Here is a 25,367-nt window from a genome sequence, read left to right on the forward strand (position 1 = left end):
GTGTTTGGCAAAAAGGTGAGGAGGAGAAAACAGGAGGAAGAGACATGGTGAAGACAGGATGGGAGAGAAATAAAAATGTTAAAAATTGGGTGATTCTCTCCAATTCAAGGTCCCAGGCTGAGAGTGAGGTGGGAAAATGATACATTTGGGAAAATCACTCTTCACACTTAGGCATAAAATCCCCTCTCAGGAGTACCCATGACTGTGTGCTCTGAACTTCATGGGCAAGTTAAGTTAGAAAAATGGCAAATTTTTGCTATTTACATGTTGACCTGTCGATCGGCTCTTAAGGACAAGAAGATGGGTTTTCTGTAAGAATGTTAGTCCTGTAGGGCCTCCCCTGGTGGCGCAGTGGTACTGGGCTGCGAGGCTGCCCGCAGCCTCTGCAGCACCGGTTCGTTTCCCGGCCGCCGGCAAGGGTCCCACCAAAAAAAAAAAAAAAAGGATGTTAGCCTTGGAACATGAAAGGTGCTCAGTAAATGCTTGTGGAGATGCTCCCAGGAGACTCCCATGTTCCTGCTAGGCTGAGGATGCAGAGCTCTGGAGCGAAGATTATCTGTGGGCTGCAGGCAACGGGGTTGATTTCCCACCTAGGACACAGCTAGGAAGCAACCTAGGGCACTTGATGCCCTCAGACAGGGCCATCAACCCTCCGGCTTGCCTCCTGGTGCCAAGCCGCAAGTGGAGCAGTGCCCTGCCAGGCGTGCCCACGGCCACCAATAGATGCATTCAGCTGCCGATTTAGATGGAAATAAACGCTCATGAATGAATTATGGGTGTGAGTCGTCAGCTTGTGGATGAGCCGCAGCTGCAGTTGGGACGTGGCCAAGAGACGTGGCCGGGAAACCATGTGGCAAAACGGCTCTTGGGGCCCTTCCCCCTCCCTGCCAGGGGTGTCTGACTCCTGTCAAAGTCCTGCTCCCCCTCTGGTCCTCCTGAAATGTCTTGTGGTTTGCATTAATACACAAGGACTTGGGGGGAGGAAGGGCTAGCCCCCACTTCCACTAGGCTTTCGTTCCGGTAATACTGCAAGCAGTCACTATATGAGAATTATAGCCGCACCAACTATAACGAGGATTGCTCTTTTATAGCTGTAGGGTAAGGTAAAAGGTATCAGGCTTTTCTGCCCTCCCGCCATTAGGATAGATGAGGGAACCCTGTGGTCCTGAATGCATGCCTGATGGCGGGCACCTGGAGTGGGTCCACCTGGGCTGAAAGACTGGACTTTTAAGGGCAGCGTCATGGGGACGCCAGCAGCAGCAGAAGCCAAGAAAAGAAGCAGCAGAAGCAGAGAGAGAAGCAGATAAGGCCGGAGAGCCCAGATAGAGTGAAGATTTGCTGGGGGCTGGGAGGCCTGCCAGCCTCCGGCCCCCTCCAGCACCCCTGCCTGCCGTGTACCTGGTAATCCCAATAAAAGACCTGCAAAATCCACTGAGGACTCTGATTCCTCCTTTACCCGGTCTGTTGCATTAGAAAACCTGCCCTGTGTCCATTCCTGACCCTACAATAGCTTTATGGAGAGTTACATCAACAATCATTTGGTGTATCTTCACATTGTGGGGCTGGAGACCCCGAGAGGTGGAGCTGTGCAGTGTGCAGCCTGAGCAACCATCCAGAACTGTCTTGTCACCACTAAAGGAACCCCCTTGTCACATTACTGGCTGTATGTCCGACTGACCATACAGTGTCCCCAGTGCTTTTTAACTATAGGAAGCCTCTCGTTTGATGCTGCGCAACTCTAGAAGGCGGATACCTTCCTCTCCTCTGTACAGATGGGACCCCAGAGGGGTGGGCACAGAGCTGTGAGGCAAGTCTCCCTGTCCCGGGACCCAATTCAGTAGGTCACTGTAAGGGCAGGACATGGGCACAGGTGCAGGTTTTCTGATCCCATGCAGACCGGGTAAAGGAGGAGTCAGAGTCCTCAGTAGTTTTGCAGGTCTTTTATTTGGGGTTCACCAGGCATATGGCAGGCAGGGGTGCTGGCTGGGGGACTGGGAGGCTGGCAGGCCTCCCAGCCCCCAGCAAGTCTTCACTCTATCTGGGCTCTCTGGCGTTCTCTGCTTCTGCTTCGGCTTCTCCTTCAGGTTCTGCTGCTGCTGGCTGGGGCTGCTGGCGTCCCCCCGTGACGCCACCCTTAAAAGCACAGTCTTAGCTCAGCTGAATCCCATCTACCTATGCCCACACCCTATTCCAGGTGCCCGCCATCAGGCATGCATTCAGGACAAGGATCCATCATCTATCCTGATGGTGGAAGGGCAGAAAAGCCTGACATTTTCTTTACCCTACAGTCCACCCCCTCAGGGTTTTCTGCCATACAGTCTATACATATATATATATACAATTTTCTAAGCAAACAAACAATGCAGCCATGGCCCACAAAAGCAAATACATCAAATATAACAAAATACAATATAACAAAATACAACAGAACACAAATAAGTCCAGGCAGGGCACCAACCTAGTGCAAAAGACAATTATTGGTACCAGCAGATAAGCCACCAAATCTTCTGCCGAAGGCACTGCTCATACAAGGGAGGGAAAATCACACACGGCATCTGCTATAACATACCAGGAGCCGTCAGGCTTCCTGGCCTTCTCTGGCTGTAGTCTAGGCTACAAGGCACACACAGCATCCACCCCCAGGATGCACTAGCTCTGGGATTGGCAATTTTATTCTGTTGGGGGTAATCGCCAACCCTCAGGGTTTCTGTCTGCAGTCGCTCCAACACTCGGCCTTCATGGCCACCCATGCGACTCACAGACCCCTGCACTCAAGCCAACCCACTGCACAATCACATGGGTTGGGGATCCAAACTCTGCATTCGGCTTGGGCTCCACCCCAAGCCACATTCCCCACCCGTCCCCCAAGGACAGGTTCCCCAGCTCCTCACCCTCGCTCAAGAATGACCAGGGCATCACCCACAGGTGATTTTACGAGACTCACAGTTCTTCAGCATACCCAGGCTGCTTAACAGCCGCTCAGGGCTTCTCAACTTATCATCAGTACCAGCTTTTGCTTTCTTAGTTGGCTTTTCTCCTCCACCTGGCTGCTGGGCATACACAGGCTGCTTTTGGCCATCAAGGCCCACTGGCCACCCCCAGTGTCCCAAAACATATCAACCTGCAAGGTCCTCCGCCTTCTGGCGGGATTGTCAGTCCAAGTCCATCAGTCCATAAGTTCAAGTCCATTGGCCTCTCCCTGCGTCAGCAACGGCCTGCTGCCTCAGGGGTCATTGGCTGGTCCTTTCCGGTGTTGGTGGCTGGTCCTTTCCGGTGTCGTTGGCTGGTCCTTTTGGGCGTCTCCTTCACGCCAGGTCTCGTCCTGTAGCTCGTGGGCGTTGTTCACCTTCTGTGCCGCCATGGCGCCTCCAGCATCATCACAGGCAAACAGTCTGTTCTCCTTAGTCCCTGCAGGTCTTCGGAGGGCTCCAATACCCGTCTGCATGGATCTTGCCGACTTACGCCAATTGTAAGGGCAGGACTGGATACAGTGCAGGTTTTCTGATCCCATGCAGACCGGGTAAAGGAGCAGTCAGAGTCCTCAGTAGTTTTGCAGGTCTTTTATTTGGGGTTCACCAGGCATATGGCAGGCAGGGGTGCTGGCTGGGGGACTGGGAGGCTGGCAGGCCTCCCAGCCCCCAGCAAGTCTTCACTCTATCTGGGCTCTCTGGCGTTCTCTGCTTCTGCTTCAGCTTCTCCTTCAGGTTCTGCTGCTGCTGGCTGGGGCTGCTGGCGTCCCCCCGTGACGCCACCCTTAAAAGCACAGTCTTAGCTCAGCTGAATCCCATCTACCTATGCCCACACCCTATTCCAGGTGCCCGCCATCAGGCATGCATTCAGGACAAGGATCCATCATCTATCCTGATGGTGGAAGGGCAGAAAAGCCTGACATTTTCTTTACCCTACAGTCACAAAGCCCCTTACCACCCCTTACCACTTGGAGTAAACACCCGTGTAGCCCTTCCCACACGCAGAGTCCGTCCCAGGTGCTCACACACGTGAACCTAACACAGGCCAACAAGCACCCGATGAAGCATTATTACAACCCCCGTTTCCAGGTGAGAATGGGGTCAAAGAGGTAAGGTGACTTGCCGGCATCACAAGCCTTTTAAAGCACAGGCAGGAGCTGAACCTTGGCAGGCGAGGGCCCTGGAGCTGGTGCCATGCTGCTGCTCTCTAAACCATAGCAATCGCTGCACCGTGAGCCCCTGAGGGGGGTGTTCTGTGTTAAGCGCTTTTTATACCTTTTCCTATTTAACCCTCACAAAAGATGCACTGGCCCCCACACCGGGTATCTATCAGCCCAAGCTGGCGTCACCTCAGGGTCTCCGCACCTCACATCTTCATCATCTGGCCACCTCCCCCCGACTCTGCTTCAGGTTCCTGAGAAAAGAACATGTGAGCAGACAGGACAGCTCCCACCACGCCATGGGGGGGGCCTCTCTGCCCAGGCTGCCCTCCACCGCCCCCTAGCGGCCTGCATTTTCTCCTTAGCACCTGCTGATATATTTCACCAAATATAAGAATCCGTCAACTTTAATATCAACCATTCTGCACCTTTTTAAATGAATAAAAAGTACAGTTAAAATTATCAAATGACTTTATATTATAGATCTCGAAATGTGAACAACTGTGCACCTCAGGACACAGGTTTGAACTGAGTGGATTTTTCTCCACAGGTTCCACTTGCACAGATTCAACCAGCTCTGGAGGTGAGTTGCTTATGTCCTTGGGTGTTGAGTGGTCTGTATCTGTACAGGTGGAACCTATGGAAATCGAAGCTGACTACAAGGAACTTGAGCACTATTCATAGTTGGGGTGGGGGCTCCTGAACACCCCTCCCACCCCCTGCCCCACCACCAAGATACAAAGGGACAACTGTACTTAAGTTTGGGGAAATAAAAAGTTATGCACAGATTTTGGATTTCCATAGTAGCTGCCTATAACCCACAGCGTTGATCCAGGGTCATCTGCATATTTATTGTTTATTTGCTTACAACCCATCTGTTCCCACTAGAATGGAAGCCCCATGGAAGCAGCAACTCATTGCATCTGTTCACTCCCCTGCCCCCATCCATATAGTTGGGTCCTCAATAAAGATATGTTGAAGTGAATTGCAGTGAGCTGCCCTTCAAGAGAAAGCACTGCTGTTACTGCCATTGCACAGATGAGGACAACTGAGGCACAGAGAAGTCAAATAACCCCAAGATCACACAGCCAGGGAGTCCTGAATTACCTGCAGGCAGTTCTGTCCACACTGTCTCCAAAGCCATAAGCTGCATAACGTCCCACAACCAGTTTTAAAGCCACTTTGAGTTCTTTTTACTTTAGTGGAATTTGGCCGTTCGTTGAGGGTAAAATGAATCCCATGCAGAGATATCACAGAACCAATTCTCTACAAGGAAGTGACAGGAGAACATCGGGTCTGTGGAACAAATGTCCAAGCCACACTGTATTGGCAGCTTGGTCCACTCAGGCCACAAGCTCATTCAAGCCAGGACGGGCTCAACTATGGTCTCTGAGACCAAACACATCTGATTCATTTCACATTAAAACATTAGGGAAGGCGGCACTCACCTGGCTCCTTGGGAACTAGCTGAGCTTGGCCTCGAGTTAACAATCAAGATCTCAGAGCAAGATATGATGAGGCTGGAGCGGGTGAAGGGCCCTTATCACTCATTTTAATTCTTTGTAATTAATTTCTATCATGCCCCAAGGTGAGAGCTTTTCATTAGAGTGCCCTCTTCAAGCACGTCTCCTATGGGCTAGGACATCCCTGTGTTTCCTTAGAGCATAAAGAGGGGCCAGTTTACGAAGAGCTCTCTGATCCCTCATCCTGGACCACCACAAACACCTGCAACTGAGCGCTCTCTTTCTCGATATAGTATACTTTAATTAGTCACCTGCTTGCTCATTGGTTTGTCTTTATTGGCTCGTGGCTTGGACTTAATTGGTTTGCTCACTGAATCCATCCAAAAGTCCCACGTCAATAGAGGTATGTTCGCACAGAAGGGCTCTTTGGTTTTACGGTGCCAGCACCAGATAAAACAGAGGTACTTAAAGACCATCAGCTGCTGCAACATAAAGCTCATTATTAAGGGCAAAACCCTGTGTTTATGCAATAGCACAAACAGCGACATTTAAATTAGTCAGCGGGGCCCAGGAAGGCTGAATGCAGGGCGCTGGGAGGGACTGCTGTTCGCCTGACAGTCCTCGCCTTTGACTTCCTCGCGCTGCATTATCGCTCCTTTGCACTAAAGGTCTGTAATCTGCAAAACGAAGGCAAAAAAACAAGCAACTGACAAGAAAACCCACTGCTGGCTGTCTCAGTGGGCGCCTGAGCGGCTGCTCCTGGCATCCCGCGTGGTGCACAGACGCGCCCAGGCTTCCAGGAGCTCTGCCTTGGAGTAACAATGCCCCAGCTGGCAACGTTCGAGGTGGCCAAAGGAGGGCTCGGTTTTGGGGATCCCTCTGCCAGTAGATAGGCTTCTCACCCTAATCTTGGTCACTCTTGGGAGTTACCTGCCCAGCTTGGTGGAAAGAGCTGATCAGGAAGGAAGACCTTGAGATTACTGGTAGAATTTTTGTTTTTGTATTTTTTGTTAGTAAATTTATGTTCTTACATTGCTGTTCATTTTTGTACAGTAGTTGATTTCTCCCCACAGGTGTAGTCCCCACAATTATCCCACCACCACAGCAACTGTGATCCATCCATCAGCACAGCCCCTTTTCTGTGCACCCCCTCCCCTGTTTTGACTTGACTTCCTCGCCCTCCCTTGCTGCTTGTCTCAGTTATCTGGTTAGCTTGCAACATTTGCCTTTTCCCTGACCCTTGGTTCAGTTTCCCTATTTTCCACATATATGTGAAACCATCACTGTTTATCTTTTCCTTCTACTTATTTTGCTTTGCATAGTCCCCTCCAGCTCCATCCATAGTGCCACAAAAAGCATGAGTTTGTATTTTTGACTGCTGAGTAGTATTCCATCTTGTATGTGTACCACATCTTCTTGATCCACTATTCTGTTCTGGGGCATCTGGGATGTTTCCATATCTTAGCTATTGTAAAGAGTGCTGCAATAAACACAGGAGTGTAGGTTTCCTTTCAATTTTGTATTTTTGTGTGCTTTGGGTCGATTCCTAGGGGTATGGAATCACTGGATCCTAGGATAGATTCCTCTCCAGTGTTCTGAGGAACCTCCACACAGATTTCCATAGTGTCTGGACCAGTTTACATTCTCTGGTAGAATTTTTGAACAAGAGGATTCTAAGCCAATCTAGGTGCAGGTCATGCTAAAGATAGGGGCAACACTTACCCCTCTGGAGCACTTACCGGTGCCATGCGCTAGGCTGCGCTACTCACATGTCCTATCACACGCACACATACACCCTCATCATCAAATCTCATTGTCCTACTTTCTTTTCTTCCCAACACTAGCCACTGTCTGATGACCTTAAGTATTTAATTTTCTTACTGTCTATCTCTCCAACTAGAATACAAGCTCCATGAGAATGGGTACCTTGCCTTTCTTAGTCCTCAACGCAGTCACGGCCCCCAGCACATTCATCAGCACATAGTATAAGCCCCCAGTTATGTGTGGATGTATAAATAATAAAACCTGAAAACAATTCTATGAGAGGAATTATTGCTCCCATTTTACAGATGAGGAAACTGAGAGCTAGTGGAAAACTGACTTGTCAAGACCAGACACACAGTAACTGGCAGAGCAAGAACAGAAACTGGTCTTAACATTTGCAAAGATGAACCCCTTGGATACTTCACCACAGGACTTGGCAGTGGCAGCATGAAACTGACTGTTTCTGCAGTGTCAGCCTTCCAGCTTCCATGTTCGGTGATTTCACATTGGTAACCTGGTGTCCGTTACAATATCAGCACTCATACCATGGAAAGCAGCCATGTTCTTTCTATTAGCCAGGCTGCCTCTTCTGGATGGTCTCCCAGCTCACCTCTGGTCACGTGACTCAAATGCGTTCCTCTCGTTCTGTCATTTGATAATTACTAACCCTCAGATTCTCAGAGACTTCCCCCTGCCTCCAGGTCCCCCTTCCCTGAATCAGTTTTTTTAAACAAAATTTTTTTTGGCATAGAAGAACTGGGGTGTAGACCAGAGGTGGGAGGGGTGAAAGGATTCACTAGACAGAGAGTGGGGAGCAGAACAGGCAGATCTACTGAAATACACTGCTGAGGGGAGCAGCGGGCGAGACAGGAGAGGTCTACTGCGCCATGTGGGTTAACGACCTGGCCGGGTATTGAACTCAGGCCATAGAGGCCTAGACGTAAACTCTGTGCCACCAGGGAGGCCCTGAATCATTATTTTTTAATGCCCAGAAGAGGCAGCAAGCAGACCTCTCAGCAGGAAGGGGGGTTGCTATTCTCCCAGTGGCTGCTTTTGAGACTTGAGGCGCCAGCATTGTCTGGGTTTTTCCATATAATTGGTCCTTATTCCTCACAGATGGAGACACTGAAAGCCCTGGGCAATCCGTATCTGTGATCGTGGGGATGTGAGGCCCCCCCCTCCCCTTTCCCCACAGGCATCTTCTTTTCTCCTTAACCTTTCACAACTATAATTATCAAGGGTGGGGTGCAGTCTGGTGGGGTTCCCTCTGTGCTCCTCTCATCTGTTTGGAGCAGGGGTTGGTGTCAGTTCCGTTGGCTGAGAAATTCTTGGGTCCTGTCCAGAAGGATGGCAGGTCACACTTGATTATGCCCCCAACCCCCCAAGGCCCCCGGGGGAGTGCAAAGCTGGCTGTAAGCGGGGGTGGCAACACATCTTTCAAGAGACTGTTTGAAAATGCTTTATGGCACATAGGGCTACAGGGCTCTAGCTGAACAAATGGAAAAATTAGTCTACCTGAAAATATTCAAGGCGACTCATTTCCTATCACCTTGTTTCTTAAATGTACTTAACATCTAGAATCTGGGCTTCCCAAAAGATGGGTCAGGATCATCAGTTAAAATGGCAACTTGAAGATAAAAACCTTCCACGTTAAGAGTTACTCATAAAACGATGCCATCAGCCCTGCTGTGAGGACTGGAGTGGGCGGCCTGGTGGCAGCTATGAGATGTCCCTGAGTGGAACAGGTGGGCAGACAAGCCCCGGTCTACCAGGGCGTGGCCACGGACCCCTGACTCTCTCCACTGGGCTTCCCAAGGCCTCACGCCTGGGGTTCGGTTTGGTTTGGCTTTTCTCTGGGGAACAGTTTGTTTAGCTCCTTTCTCCAGATTTCTAAATAATTCCTCACTCCACAAAGAGAGTTACTGGTGACAAGCACAAGGGTGGTGAGTCCACCGATTTCTGGGACAGTAAGTCTTCACCTAACATAGTTCGTAGGTTCCTGGGAATGTGTCAGGAACTAATGGGAGTGTTAATGCCCAGGAACACAGGAGCACCCCAGTCAGGAATCCAGCATGCATGCAGCTTCACCCTTGGGGATGGGGGTGCCACGCCAGTCTAAGCTGAGGGGAAGTGGGGGGGGGGCACGGTGGGCATGCACAGGACCTGCCTCTGAGAGCCTGAGAAGTCTACCTTTGACCTATGATCCGAAAGACAAGCAGGAGTTTGCAGGGGAAGAAAAGGGAAAGAGTGGCTCAGACCGAGCAACAGCAGGTGCAAAGGCCCCGACGCACCAGGCAGTACAGCTCAGCACAGGGGCTGAAATGAGCATGGCGGCTGAAGCTGCAAGTGCCCAGTGATCAGGGATGTGCTGGAGAAAACAACAGGGAGCACATAATGGAGTGCCTACCACAGCACGGCTAGGAGGTGGACGTAGAAGGTGATGGAATGATTGGAGCAGGGAGTAACACGAAGAATGGAAAAAAAGCAGGTTAACCCTTCAGCCACCTTTGAACATGGACTTCTGAGTTTCTCAAGATGTTTATATCATTATGGAATGAGTAATCTGGCCTTAGCGATGATGGCTGGGGGTGGGGCTGGGGGAGGGTGGCTGTGACTCACGGGGGCTGAAAATAAACCAGCCCTATAACTTCAGATGCAAATGAGAATAAATGGAACCTCTGGGGGCTCACTGCAGTCGGTCTCTTTTGAGGGGGTGGCTGGATACTGAGATACGGGATCTGCTGAATATTATAACATCTTGCCTGCACCTTTTGGCAGGAGAATTACTTCACAGGCCATGAATATGAGCCACTAAATTCTAAACCTTGGGTGAGAAAAAAAGTTTGATAAATGTGTTCAGTTACTGGAATAAAAACCAGAGTGAGAACAAATCATGAAGTGTGGAGTGTGGAGGCGCCCGAACCGGCGCTTAGTGTTACACACACATGCACACACTCACATACGTGTGTGTAATCACACATGCTCACTGTCACTCCCACATATACACATGCATACTCACATTCCATTGTACACGCACATGCAATCATAGACTCACATTTAGTCTCACACACATGCACACATACATACACACTCATATTTGTACACAGTCTCATACACATACTTACACACACATTCACTCTCTCTCACACATACACACACACACACAAATTCCTCCCTTTCTTTCCTTGAAATATCAGGGGCAAATATCAATCTCTAAAATATCTCAAGCTTAAAAGGAATTACAATGAAGTAACTAAAAGATAAAGCTAAAATATAGTTAGAACAGTTGGGGGTGGGGATAGCTCATTAAAAATAAAAGAAAGGAAATAATATAAGAAAAAAAAATTGGTCAATAAGAGGCAGGAATCCAAAACTGACATCTCAAAATGCTTCAGAATTTTGTGGGCTTAAAATGTCTCTAAAACTCCTGCAGTAGTTTTATGGGTTTAAAGGAAACTCCTGCAACACTTCATCTTATTCTCCGGAAAACCTTGTCCTGCTGTTATCTCTTGTGGAAGTGACTCAGAAGGTCTGGCCTTTAATTATTGACCAAACACCTAGGTTACAGAGCTTAGATCCTTGTAATGATGCATACAACCCTGCAGAGGCCTGATTAGTTTGTCCTGGTTAATTATAACTTTCTGAGGCCTTCTCGCCCACTTTCTGTTTCACGTCGGGGAAGGACAGAGTCCAATTCTTCAAATACATGTTAAATCCAAGAGGTCTAAAAATTTTTTTCAAGGGCGATTAAATGGAGAAGAAGTCACAATCAGGAAGATGCCCCAGTGCTCCCTGCTGGGCCCTTTCGCCCAGCAGTGTCGGGGAGACCCTCTGTGACCTCGTGCTCGACAGAACTCTCTGGATAACCCGACACTTCCGTGCATTATTTGTTTAGGGGTGAGCATCGTTCAAAATGGCGCCTTCCAATAACCAACAACTCCCAGAAATGTCACCATTATTTGTCAAAGAATTTGGCAACATTTGAAAAACATTTCCAAGAAAATGCTTCCTCCCCAGCCTGTGGTTTTCTTGAATCAAACGCCAGTGGTCATCTCTGCTGTGAAAGCTGCCTCTGGCAAGGAGTTGAAAATTAATCTATCTTGGCAAAAGGGGAAATTAGATGGGGGCTAGAGTTAAGCTTCGGCTGTTTTTCTTCCTTTTCTGAATTGTACTTTTGTTCGTAGCTTCAGCTGGGAGAGAGTGCGCACATTTAGTTTGGAGTTTATGAGTTCATATTTTATAATTAACGTTGCCAACAGGGGAGTTTGATTAATACCAAGCAGTGGATTTTGAGCAATGTTCCATACAAATTGCCAAATTTAGCAATAAAATAAATTGGTTATGTGAACATAATTAGTAGGATGACTACTTAAAATTCAAAACCGAATGTGAATAATTCCAAATCATCTGAGCCACAAATCCATTATTTGTATAGAAGGGGGGAAAGTGTAGCATTTGGGTTTTATTTTGCCCTCAACCACAGTGTTATTCGCCACCAAGCTGAACATGATGAAGCTTTTACAATGGGTTTGACAATATTTTAGAGCAGTCCAGCAACACACACAACCACATGCGCACACACATCCACACAAAGGGACCGCAATAAAGATAAGAAATGCTAAACTGAATTTTCATTGCAAATGTAAAAATCTATAACAAATTTCTCAGCAAATGCAGCATTCCATTTTTCCGATGTGCTATACATAAACCTCCCTCGCACGATTACGCATTACAGCTTTTCCCTTTTCATATTCACGATACCTTATTGTCGCCCTGGACTTCTCCAAGCCTTTGCTGAAGTTCTTTAATTTCTTCTCCCAGCTGTTTATTTCGGTCCTGAGAATCTCTCAATAGTTGTGCAAGATTAGCCTGGAAATATCAACACATGATGATACAACATGAGAAAGGAAGGAGCAGATAAATGAGAGGCTTTGTCGGGTTTATTGGGGCTGGCATCCAGGCCCATCCGAGCCACACCATCCATTAGCGGGAACGCACGCATGAATGGTGCCACTGTGCAAATCCCACCGCTACAGTGGGGTGGAGGGAAATGAAGTTGGCCAAAACCTCAGTTGGGGATGGTCTTTGTTTCCAGGATGGCTCAGCGACAAAACTAGAGTTCGTCATAGTTGACATTTTGAAAAAATGCCTCACTGAAAAGTTTGCAAGTGGACAGAGAGATCAATTCTAAAATTTGGATCAACAATATAGAAAAAGACTCATTCCCTTGTTTCAATATTTTTTTTTCCCTTCAGAGAGATCTTGTTCAATGAGTGACCTCAAAGCCCAGAATGTGCCCCATGAAAGAGGCTGATAAAGCGTCAGGGCCCAGAAGAGACTTACTGGTCTCCTGATCTGTGTCTGCCCACTCCAGCCCACAGAGCACCAGCCAGGGCGGCCCCCACTGCAGCTTCTTCATGGTCTTCCCTTCCTGCAAATGTGCCTCCTGCTAGGACCCAGATGCCCTGGTCCTGGCTCCCGTAGGGGGAGGTCCCCACTGGCCAGTCTCCTCCTGTCACTTGAGCTTCCTCTAACACAACCATCACCCCTCTCTGAAGAACATGTGGGCATCTTTTCCCATGCCCCCCAAGTTTTTCTCAGCTTCCCCAAACCCGAATTGCTGGTTCTTTGCCACTATGGACGCGCTTAAATCCACTCAAGCCTTAACTTTGCGTTCACTTGGCATCTCCTGAATTCTTGCTCTTGCCACTTTTTGTGCTTTGCCAGACACAGCTTCCCCTAGCCTCACCTTATTTGTTACCTTCTTATCTAGTCTTAGCAAGAAGACTGCAAGCCAGAGAAGACAGTCTCTTTTCTACTTCCTTGGCATCCCCCTATCTGGTTCCAGAAGGTGCTTGTGTTGCAGCAAATATTTTAAAAATTCCCAATGAATAAATAAAAGAAGGAGGAGAGGAAACAAGCAAGTTATCAGAATATGACTCCTGGAAAGGAATCATTCAGAAATAGTCACACAAGGGATTATTTTATGTAGAAGTGATAGTGTCTCTTCATGTTATAGCAGAAAATATCCACATCCAAAGATATTAAGGAACTTGTGCAAACGTAGCGGCTCAATCACCAAAGACTTCAATGCTGATCCTTTGGGAATATCCAGTCATGTCAGCTACTAAAAGGGAATAATGATGAAAGAATATAAAGATTTCAACCTTGGTTCAACTTTGGCTTCTCATTTCATTTCACCTGCATCTCCCATCCACTGGGATGTCTGGTGGTCTCCACCCTTGCCATTCAGCTCCCCCAAAGTTCACCTCCTTGCTGTTCCCCAACAAGCCAGGCTTAAACGTGTCTTAGCACCAAGGCACTGTTCTTGCAAACTAGAATGCTCCAGAGTCCCTTTTCTCTGCCTTGCCCTTTTTCAGATCTGTGTTCAGAGGTCATGACCTCAACAGGCCCCACCTGGACCACTCCATTTAATACTGCAACTTGCCTACCTCCACCCTGAACCCCCACGTCCCTCCCCTACACACCTTTTCTTACATTTCCACACCAACTGCCATAGGTCATGGCTTACTCTTTATTTTCAGTCTCCCTCATCCCACTAAAATGTAAATTTCATAAAAGTCTAGGAACTTTGTCCTCTCTACTGACTTATTTCAAGTAGCATATATTCCATAAATATTTTTTAGGTGAGAGGCAGTATGCTGAATCTGGAGGGTGTGGCCTCAGCCTAGAGCAGGATCTGGAGTAATAATAGTTGACGACACTTAGGCCTAGGTCGATGTGGAGTCTCACATTAAAAGAATGAGAAGCACCACTCCCCTTCAATGGCTGAATGTAACTAAGCCCTGATTTCCACTCTCTTATTGGTGATTATTCAATGATGTCTTCTACTTTTTCAACTCCATCCTTGCAAAGTTCATACATCATAATAGTGGTGCCTGAATTTTCCTAGATTTCTGTTCTCATCAAATAAAAACCTGATGAAGGATGAGGAAAATCAAATCACATTTCAAATCAGAGAAACTATGGCCAACTGACTCTTTGGAAATTCCTCTCGATGTATTAGATAGACTAAATTGGATCCAAGTTCTGTCACTTATTAGACTGGGTGGCCTTTGGTAAGTTTCTTAACTTTGTTAATGTCCCATCTGTAAAATGGAGCTAAATATATAGACTTCGTCTAGTGATCTGATACTTACATCTAGTGATCTGTAACGAACATCAGATTTCTACCACAGTGCTTGGCAAATAGTAGGTGCTAGCTAAAGGCACTTTCCGTTAACAGTGCCCTTCTGTGGCCCCAAATTAACCACTCAGTGTCCGTTCACTGATACCACAAATTCTTATTCAGCACCTACAGGGACTAGACATTGCTCTGACTCTGGAGATACAACAGTGAGCAGTACAGACAAAACCCCTGTCCTTGTAAACTTACATTTTAAGCAATGATATTACTTTAATGCATTGTACTACAATAAAGTAAGAAATGACTTACTAGGTAGATAATGTCCATGGCGAAAAGTAAAGCAGGCAAAGGGTCACAAAAGGCCTCACTAAAAAGACACATACAAGCCAAGACTTGAAAAAGGAGAGTGTGAACGTGAACCTTGTGAATATCCTGGAGCGAAAGCATCCAGGGAAGTACGATGCTGATCACGCTTTCTATTCTAGTTGGAAAGCGAAAGCTCCAGGTGGGGAAAGGAGACTGGTTTCCTTCCCTCCCTCTCTCCCATCACATTGCAAAATTTCCACCTCAGAAACTGTTCAAGGTCACAAAGGCTGGATGACCCCAGGCACTGCAGTGCAGTGAAGAGATGATTCAGTTCTTGATTTTCTTGGTTCCTCGTCTCCATCCTGCAGCCACCTTCCCTTAGCATAAGGTATCACAAATGTGCGGCCTCTGCTTTTCCTCCAAGGAACTCCAGAACATTTCCCAGACATTAGCTCAGCAAGCATAATCCCTCCCCAACAGATGGAGGGACAGGTTCGCCAGGCCAGAGAGACTGGCCAAGAGGTGGGGAGAGTAGAGCAGCTCAGGGCTGGCTCTGCAAGTGAAGGTGGCTCTCTGGGCACCCCTGTACGGTCTGGGGATCTTAACACCCCATCTGCAGGAGACACAGCAAAATTCACCAGCATGGAGCCTGCCTTCTCCTAGTACTGGAAGAGAACCTCAGAAAGAAATGTTTGTAACAGCAACAATGAAATGTTAACAAGACCAATATATATATATTTGCATATATATAATTGCATATATATATATATATATATATATATATATATGCAAAATCCCTAACCTCTTTTGAATCAATAATGGCCTGAGCCCCTCAGGTGGGTGAGAAGACCCCAATGTTCATTCACCCACATCACCATAGTCGCTAACCCAGGACAACTTTGTCTATCAGTGCTGAAAGACCAATTTTCCACTTTCACTCCATGAAAGATCAATTACAGGAAAATGCATTTAAGAAGACATCAAGACCCCAATTATTTGTTAGATTCAAGAGACATAAAATCAAACTTTTGGATGGTTCTAAAAGTTGCTGAACATTTACTCTCAATTTCTGTACTTATTTTGTCTCAGACCAGAAACGAACAGCTTGCAGCCTGGCACCGGTCCTGGAGCTTCACTTTGAATAGCATTGAGCTCAGCAATGCTCCCAGGTATTTGGACATTTGAGTGAAGCAGACACCCATACCTCAATGCTTCCCTTGACACAGAAGACAGGGCAGCTCTAGGAAGCAGCGATTTAGAGACTCAGTGATGGGATTGTCAAACACTATTTACTCTGCAGCCCTGGCTGAAAAGAAATGTAGTAAAATAAAGCCAGCACTTCTACAGTAGCTGCAAAACAATGGTTAATTAGAATCACAAGCGAGTTCACAGTAAATCTATCCCAGCTCTAAAATTGACCCCTGGGGTAAGGTAGGGTGGGGGAGATTCCCCCCCTTTAAAGCAGGTGACTGTAATTTTCTTTTACATTTCACAGGCTGGCTCACTTGTCAACACACAATTCTTTTCTATTCAGTCCTTCCACCTCCTCAACTCCAAAACAATAACTCTGAAAACTAGAAAATGACTACTCTGATATGGTGCCTAATTCCTTGACATACACCTTAAAGAACAAAAAAAGAAAAAAAAAAGTAAGAGAAAAAGAAAAGAAAGTAGTACATTTCAAAGCACTCAAAATAGAGGAGAAAAGTTCACACAATTCTTTTGACCAAAAATAACACCCATGATTCACACACGTTCACTATAACAATCCATCAAGCTAACACTCGGTGCCTGCTTATAATTTATCAGCTATGCAGAGCGTTTTGTCTCCGTGTTATTGAGAAGGACTGCGTGACCATCAGTTTAGAACAGCAGCACTATGTAAAGGAAATGTCAGGGGGGAAAGTGGCAGCGCGTCTAACGCCGGGACAGATTTTTACCGGGAAGAAAAACAAAACCTGGAGATTATTCCCTCTAAATCTCTGGGGCAAGGGAGAGCATCCATAGCAAAACATGAAAAGGTTTAAATGGAAGCCTCTTTTCAACATTCGGATCCAGCGGGGGGGTGATGTTCAAGGCTGACATTTTAGCTCAGATAATACAGAAGTCTGAGTAGAGGGGAATACAATGTAGAATCCATATATTGAAGTTACTCTTTCTATTCTAATTGGAAGTTTATCTATTAAAATCAGGATGAGGAAGGAAGAGGAGAGAGACAGAAGGAAAATACAGCTGGGGAACCCAAGATAGAAAGAATGTTTGGACTCGGGCCTCGCTGGTGGCGCAGCGGGTTGAGCACAGCGCTGTGAAGCTGTCCGCAGCCTCTGCAACGTGAGTTCCGTTCCTGGCTGGCCAGGGAGATACCCACATGGCGCAGCAGACCTCTCCTGTCTCGCCCGCTTCCCCTCATCAGTGCTTTCGGTCGTCTGCCTGTTCTGCTCCCTGCTCTGTCTCTGGTGAATCCTCTCACCCTCCTGCGCCTCGGACTGTACCCCAGCTATTGTATTAATAAAAAATAAATCTTAAAAAAAAAAAAGAACGTTCAGACTCTAACTTCCTAACAATTCTCCCTTTGTCATGGAGCAACTCTACCCCCAATTACAAGTGGCGTCTGCAAAGACATTCTACCAAGACAGCTGGTGTGGGAAGTACAATGCTGATCGAAATTCTCCCAGCACAGAGACAAGGACCACAGATCCTGACAGCTGTGGTGAAGGAGAGCTATCCGGGACTTGAGAGAACAGGCTGGCTCTTGCCTGACCTCTCTGCCTCTTGGCAGAAACTCCTTGGAAGGCAGGTTGGTCATAGGGGAGCCTCTCTACCTTCCATCATGTCCTCCTGCCTCCCAAATTCCACTACATGCCTCTACCACTGTGCTGCAGTCTTCGATCGATGCTGCAAAAGATGTCAGAGTTGCTTACTGCATAGATAGATTTTTTAACTTCTAAAAAGTGATGGAAGCTTTCAAAAACTTAATTATATATCACATTTGGCAATGGCCATCATTCTGAATTGCTGAAGACAATTGAGAATCAACAGATACAGAAAGAGTTCTTGCTCATTTTCTTTTCTGCTCATAAGCAGGGCACAAATTTCCATTTTTGAGGGTGTCTCTCCCCCTGTGCCAGGAAGAGGAACACAACTTTCAACACCAGAGACTGAGAAAGCTTCTGATGTCACCGAGGCAAATCTGCAAAATGAGGCAAATTACCAAAATGAGTCTGATCTTCCATTGGTTTCGATCTATCATCTCTTGAAGCCCAAACCCCCTTTTTTTGTTAAAATGATATATAAGCCCCAACTCTAACCACTTCTTTGAATTTCACTCTGTGAACTCCCATGCACACAAAATTTTCATTAAATTGTATGCTCTTTTCCTCCTGTTAATCTGTTTTTTTGTCAGTTAAATTTGCATGTCTGCAGACACTGAACGTAACAGAGTAAGGAAAGCTTTGCTTCCCTGAGCAATAAAAATAAATAGAAAGAAAATGAGTAAGAGTTTAAGATTTCTCTTTCAACCTCATGCAAACCAAGACTTTGGGGACAGCCATAAAAGGGGCAGACAGCATGTTTTCACTTGTGCCCTTAAATAATTATCTAGGTGGCCAGGAGCAGAAAGGGGCAACATTTCAGGAAGAACCCTTCAGTGATCCCCATCTTTGTAATTTATCAGCTAACTTTTCAGTAAGCTAACTGTGGGAAAGTTACCCTACATCATTACATAAAAATGATGTACACCACAAAGTCCTGTAATTTACTTCTCAAATAGCTGACTTATCAAAACTGGAATGCCAACAGTGGGATGGAACAGTAATAAGAGAGCTAAACCCTTAACCTAGGCACTCACTCAACAACAGTAAGGAAAAAAAAGAGAAAGAGAAGTCAGATTTGGAAGATGTCACTTAACTATTTAGTGTTAAAAAGTTTGATTCTCTAGAACTCTAAACCCACATCTTCAATTGGAAATTGCAAACTTAAACAAGAATATGTTAAAAAGAAAACTTTGATGAAACACCAAATATACTTGAGGGTGTGATTGATAACAAATTTAATTGCAATTTCTACTCTGCTGCTTTGGTCTATGGTGATGCCTCTGTTGATGGCAACAGAGTGAAATTTGCTTTGCTGAGTAAGGGCCCCAGATTCATAGCAACTGCCCGGGGGATGACCTCTGCTGCAGACACAGTTTTCTTATTTACAAAAAACAATCACGCAGCACTTGCTCCGTACTATTTTTTGGCTGTGCAAGGAGCCCTTGCAGCCTGCTCCCACCTCATAATCGCAAAACACACTTGCAGTGAATGCATTTCCAGGCCCCACAGGCAAACACCCTTCAATAGGTTTAGGAGGTTGCAATTTAAATAATGTTTGCTTAATTTTGGCAATGATGATGCTGCATCTGCCACTTAGTGGCTCCCTTAAGAGCACCCAAGTTCTCTCTTGAGCCTGAATTTCATCATCTATAAATTGGGGCTGCTCATACCTTCCTTGCAAATTTGTTGCAAGGATTCAAAGGACTTATAGCAAGATGCATTGATGCTTAGGATGAAATTACCTTTATTATGATTTGGGAGGTTTCCTCTGGCTGGACCCTGGGCTTCTTTCCAGTTTCCTGGTGTGACAGTAAAATCACCCTGTTCAAAGTCTTATGAAAAGAAACATCTCAAAGCACTTGAGATCTTTGAAGGGTGTTTTAGGTTCTGAGCATCAAACTAGGACATACATACCAAGTTGCTCTGATTTGCAGTCACGGTGGATGAAAATAAGATCAACCAAGAAGACTTTGCTACTGAAGTACAAGGCTCCCTCCCAACCCACGAAGGGCCACTTTGTGCTCTGCTTTCTCTGGGGTTGTCATCCTGCTGCATGTTGTCTGAATAAGCCATCACTTGTTAGGGAAGAAAGCTAAGGCTCCCTACTGCACCAGGAGGGACACCTCCCTTGGTATGTCTGCTTGAAATCACAACAGAAAAAGACAAAGATCTTAAAGATGTGTTGGATTGTTTATCCCAGGAGGAGTCTGTGTGGGAAAAACATGCTGGCATGACCCCAAAGAATCCCATCTTACAAGAGGAGTAACCCAAGATAATTTAAATTCCCCCCTGTCTCCTTTGGAGAAACTGCTTGTTTAGCCAAAGAAAAATATCTAAGGGGTCGTCTGAGATCTTGTGGTGATCCCTGCTGCCCTGCAGAGGTGCTCCGTGTAGGCTCTGCCTGGAGGATCAAGAAGGAATTTCATTTCAATATCCCCTGAGAAGCTATTAGTACAATCACGGTTGTCACGACTTCTTCACAGCTTCTTTAACGGATGATTTGCCATTGGAAATTGAGTTGTTTTAAAAAGGATCCCAAGTTCTAACAGAATCCTCGACAACTATATTTCTAGAACTACAAACATGAAAATTCTAGTCTGTCCTCTGAAGAGGAGACAAAAATAAAGCAGGAAAAAATAATCACCAGTTACTAGGAGCCACAGGAAAGGGGAGTGGCTTAACAGGTAAGCTGCTGGTTCCCTACCATGCCTGAGCAGAGGGCACTGAGCACTTCACCTTTAGACTTCTAAAATGGGTTGTATTCAATGCTGACTCAGCTTCCTACCCACTTAACCAGCCTGAGTTGAATATAGAACAAAAAACCCAAAGTAGAGTATTGAACCACAAATTAGAGGATCTGGATTTTAGCCCTGCTTTATTAACCCACTGTATGACCTTGGACAAGTCACAGGAAAAACACAAAAGAGCCAACAGTCATTGAGCACTCACTGACGACAAGGGCGCACGTATTACAAGCACCTTCACACCAATTCCTCATAAGGACTTTATGACAACATCTCATTATGATGCTCATTTTGGAGAGGAGAAAAATGCATAGCATCACACAATCAGCAAGTGGAAGGTTAAATTAGAATCTGTGCAGCTGGACGCCAGAATTCAAGATTTTACCACCGAGTCTGCAACCCTATGGAAGACCTAACTTGCTAGTGTGACCTCAGAAGACAGCCAGGAGATTCTACCCATCCATCCATCTACCCATCTATGCATGCACAACAATAAACACAGACAGATGCACATATACATACAAAACACTACAAAGACTGAGGACGTGGTATTGTTTCAACTTATATTTGAGAGAAACCCTAAATACATTTTGAGTGGCTGGTCTTAAATGCCACTCCAACGAGCTCCAAGGATTCCATGCTTGAGGTCTGTGAATCCATGAAAAGGGTTTTGTGAGCCTGAACATGTGCCATTTCTGGAACAAGGGTCTGTAGCTTCCATCAAATTTTCCCAGATAGTTTTGATACACAAGAGTGTGGGAACCACAGGACCAGAAAAATGACAAGAATTAGAGGAAAGTCCACCAAGGAGCATATTTTAGCTCAGGCTGTTATAACAAAACACTATAAACCAGGTGGCTTTTAAGCAACAGAAATTTATTTCTCCCACTTTTGGAGGCTGGAAATCTGAGCTCAGGGTATCGGTCTGGTCAGGGTCGGCGAGGGCCCTCTCTGGGCTGCAGACCCTCAAATAGCCTCACAAGGCACTATCCCCCATCCTGAGCACTGCACCCTCACTGCCTCATCCCATCCCAACCAACTCCCAAAGGCCCCCTCCTAATGCCATTGCATTGGGGGGTAGAATTTTAAAATATGAATTTGGGGGGGAAGGGGCAGGCACAAAAATTCAGTCCACAGGAGAATGAAGATCACAGCAATCTCCCCTCTGAGCTGAGACGTGAACAGGAGAAGCGTCCATTAAGGACAGACCACGAGCTCCCTCTTTCTGAATCAAGAAACAGAAGTCAGTCAAGGCCGATGGGCAACAAGATGCTCAAAGGGGCCGACTTCACCTTTTCCAATAAGTGGATCTCGTGACCTTCAACGCCCATCTGCTAACCTGGCAGCTGTTCCTATTCCAGAGCCTTCTGCTTATACAAGGTGTATTTGCAGTACTTCACCTACTGTTTTGCCTTTGGGGTAAACATGTAATGTAATGTAGGAGACATACAGGTCAGGGTGCTTGCTTCTGCCCCTTCCTGCTGGTGAAAAAGTTCAGAAAACAATTGTGCCTTCCTTCCGATACATCTATGCCACAGCACGGAGCGTCACTGAACATCCCACAAACGAAAAGTTATTCTGTTTATTGTCTGGCCCTAGCATCCTTACTACAATTAAGATGACTATACTGTTGATTATTGAAACCAAGACACTTTGGAGCATGAAAGGAAACATGAATAAAAACCATGGCAAGACAAAAGGTGGAAATAAACAGATGGTCCTGGGAAATCGAAGGTCTGGTCACCCTAATTACAGTGCAAATTCTCTAAGTTCTAGAATTTGGGTCTGTTTTCCACCCTGTGTCCTTACTGTCTCAGCACAGGGCACCGCAAATACTTCCTGAGATATGGTAGTTCCATGCATACGCTCTGAGTAGACTGCAGGGGCTCAAATTCTTTTTTTTTTTTTTTTAAAGATTTATTTATACAAGCACTGGGTACAGTCAGAAGCGCGGGAGGGTGAGAGAATTCACCAGAGCCAGAGCGGGGAGCAGAGCAGGCAGAAGGACCGAGGTACACTGCTGAGGGGAGCAGTGGGCGGCAGGAGAGGTCTGCACGCCATGTGGACCCTCCTCCGGTGGCCGGGGAGTAGCTGGGGATCGAACCGGTGCTGCAGAGGCTGCGGGCAGCTTCGCAACCCAGCGCTCAACCGCTGCACCACTGAGGAGGCCCAGGGGCTCAAATTCTTAAGTTCACTAATGACTTACCTTAATTCCCTTGGACAACTGCCTTTACCACCAGATGCCTCAGTTTCCCCATTTGTCACATGACAACAGTAAAACAACAACATCTAGTCCACATGGTTGTGTGAGAAAAAGGTAAGCTCATCCACAGAGGAACGTGACACAGCGTCTGGCGTCCCGCCACAAGTGAGTGCTCAGAAACGTCGGCTGCCATCGCTCTTGCCTTGCCAGACTGTCCCAAGGAGGCGAGCGGAGCAGATGGTTATGACGCCATCTCATCAGGGTGGTGGCAGAAGCTGTCTGGAACTGCACAATGCCTGCTCGCGCTGGCTGTTGTTGAAATGGGCCCCTGGCCTGAGCTAGGGATCTCCAAGGGCGTCTCTTCCTTGGGGTGGGGGAGCCCTCTTTTTCCTAATGGTCAAAGATTACAGGGTCTGTTGCCCTCTGAGGTCAGCAGCGATGTTTCCCATTCGACAGAGAAAGTGGATCCCCAAACATGACAGAGAGACTGACAGAGAGAGAGCAGAGGGCAGTGAGGGGCCCGGGAACCCTGAGCGCTGGCTGAAGCTGACCCTGAGGCCCTGCTGCTTCCCAGGGCAGCAGCTCAGCTGACCCTTCTGAGGTTCTATGTGCCAAGAATCCCTCTTGGTCCCAAGCCCTTCAAATGCCAAGTGTTGCCCAAAGGGTCCTGACAAGGGAAGTTGGTGGAGAATCAACACACTAACATAAAATTGAGATTTTTAAGCAAGGAATGAGGAGTAGGAATACTTATTGACTCTCACCCTGCTCCATGCACTGTCCTCAGGACTGAGCTTGCATCTTCTTGCTGGCTCCTAACAGTCACACTGTGCAAGCGGGCACCCGATTCACTCCCATTTTATGGATGAGAAAGCTGAGGCTGAGATACCCAGAGGAAACTCTGCCAAGCCATACAACTAGTTTGATGGAAGCCACTGCAGGCCCCCTCACAGCCTTTCCATCAGAGTGACAGTGAAGCTAGTGAATGAGTGGTTGCCTCCCAGTGGGTCCCAGGGGACCGGACGGGGGCATCTGACAGTGGCCCAATCAGGCTGGAGGAAATGGTTTATATGTCATGGCCATTTTTCTGCCTCTCCTGTATGGTGGAACCAGTCTTAAAAGGAAGTTGAGGGCCTCCCCGGTGGTGCAGCGGGTCGAGCACTGCGCTGTGAAGCTGTCTGCAGCCTCTGCAGTGTGGGTTCGATTCTCGGCTGGCCAGGGAGATTCTCATGGTGCAGCAGACCTCTCCTGTCTCGTCCGCTGCTCCCCTCAGCAGTGTTTTCAGTCAATCTGCCTGTTCTGCTCCCCACACTGTCTGTTGTGAATCTTCTCATGCTCCCACACTTCTGGCCTGTGCCCCAGCTCTTGTATAAATAAATAAATCTTTAAAAAAAAAAAGGAAGTTGATGCCAAATTGAAGAGGAAGCTGGCTTTAAAACAGGCAGAGTGGTAGAGTGGTCAGATGAAACACAGGGTGCCCCATTCAACATGAATTTCAGATAAGCAATACCTAAAGTTTCAGTGTAATTATGTCTTGGATGCTGCACAGGGGGTACTTTTAACTAAAAAAGTATCCATTGTCTCTCTGATACTCTATTTGGGAGTCCTCTATGTTTATTTGCTATGTGTGGCACAGTGGAGAGAACATCACAGGAGAGCGCCAGAAGCCTGCACTACTTCTGAACTTTTGGGTGCATCAGGCTGATGATTCAGACTTTCTGAGGCTTGCACCCCAGTGCACCTTGTTGCGTGGGATAAGTCAGTGATTCCAACTCAGGCTGCACAACCAAGCTCACACCGCACCCCCAATCCTCAAAGGCTACAAAGTCGGTGCTTAGGACATGATTTTTGTTTAGAGGTGTAAGAATGGCTATGGCTTGACAGACTTACTGGAATTCATCAGATTCTCCTCGGTCAGTGTAAAGTTTTTATTATCAAGTCACGGAATGTGAATGCACTTAAACTGTAAAACTCCTTCATGAATACTAACAAATTTTAAAGTCATGGCAGAGATGACTGCTCACAGCTGCCAAAAACAAAAACAAAAACATCTCGCCATTCGGGATAAAGAATGCTTATTTAAAAACTTCTAAGGTTTAAAAATTTATTAACGATAAATTTCCGTGTAATGTTGTTTAGGAAAAAAAAATGAATTAGCTCCACAGAAATATTTCATTTGAGATAAACCATGGAACATTATAAAATAATCAAATAAAGCAGGGAGTCTGGGAAAGAGCAGTCGCTGAGTTGCCATTTAAGAGTAAAAGTGCTGTTTGTGTGTGTGTATGTGCGTGTGCACGCACGCATGCACGCGTGTGTGCACCTGTGTGCACACATTGGATACTGTTTACTTAGCATCAAACAATTCAAGGTAACAAGCTTAAGGAGTTTATACATAGTACCAGGTATATCATCACTGAAATCAAACAGGGTGTTGCCCATCCAGCCATCAAGAGACTTTTAAATAATTCTGGGGTTCTTATTTGCTACACCAGATCTGAAGTCTTGCTGTGATGTAGAGATTCCCGCCATGTCCAGGATCACACAGCATTAAGATCACCCCCTCTGGGGCTCATTTTGGGTCCATAAAATGCTATGCTAGGCATGCAAGGGCATGTCAGAACAATTGTGATGTTAAGGAAAGTTCTAGCAGAGATATCTGTTATATCGATATCTCTATCTATTTGCATATACATGCAACTGAGTTAAAAGAAAGTTGATTTATAATATTCATCTAGGATATAAGATTATGAAAATTATCTGTCCCCAAATTAATCCATACATTTAACAAAAAACCATTA

The 25,367-nt window shown here is 46.4% G+C and overlaps 1 protein-coding gene across 2 annotated transcripts in view; it reads right to left on the reverse strand.

Annotated features, from left to right (window-relative positions):
* Window positions 1-25,367, reverse strand: part of CCDC149 (coiled-coil domain containing 149) — a 95,330-nt gene that overhangs the window by 38,342 nt on the left and 31,621 nt on the right. For both annotated transcript variants that reach the window (XM_037530779.2, XM_037530780.2), the window contains exon 4: window positions 12,118-12,225. In XM_037530779.2, coding sequence (XP_037386676.1) covers window positions 12,118-12,225 — 108 coding nt within the window. The remainder of the gene's footprint in view (window positions 1-12,117; window positions 12,226-25,367) is intronic.

Source organism: Talpa occidentalis, unplaced genomic scaffold, assembly GCF_014898055.3.
Source record: "Talpa occidentalis isolate TD23 unplaced genomic scaffold, MPIMG_talOcc4v2.1 talOcc4.6, whole genome shotgun sequence".
NCBI lineage: Eukaryota > Metazoa > Chordata > Mammalia > Eulipotyphla > Talpidae > Talpa > Talpa occidentalis.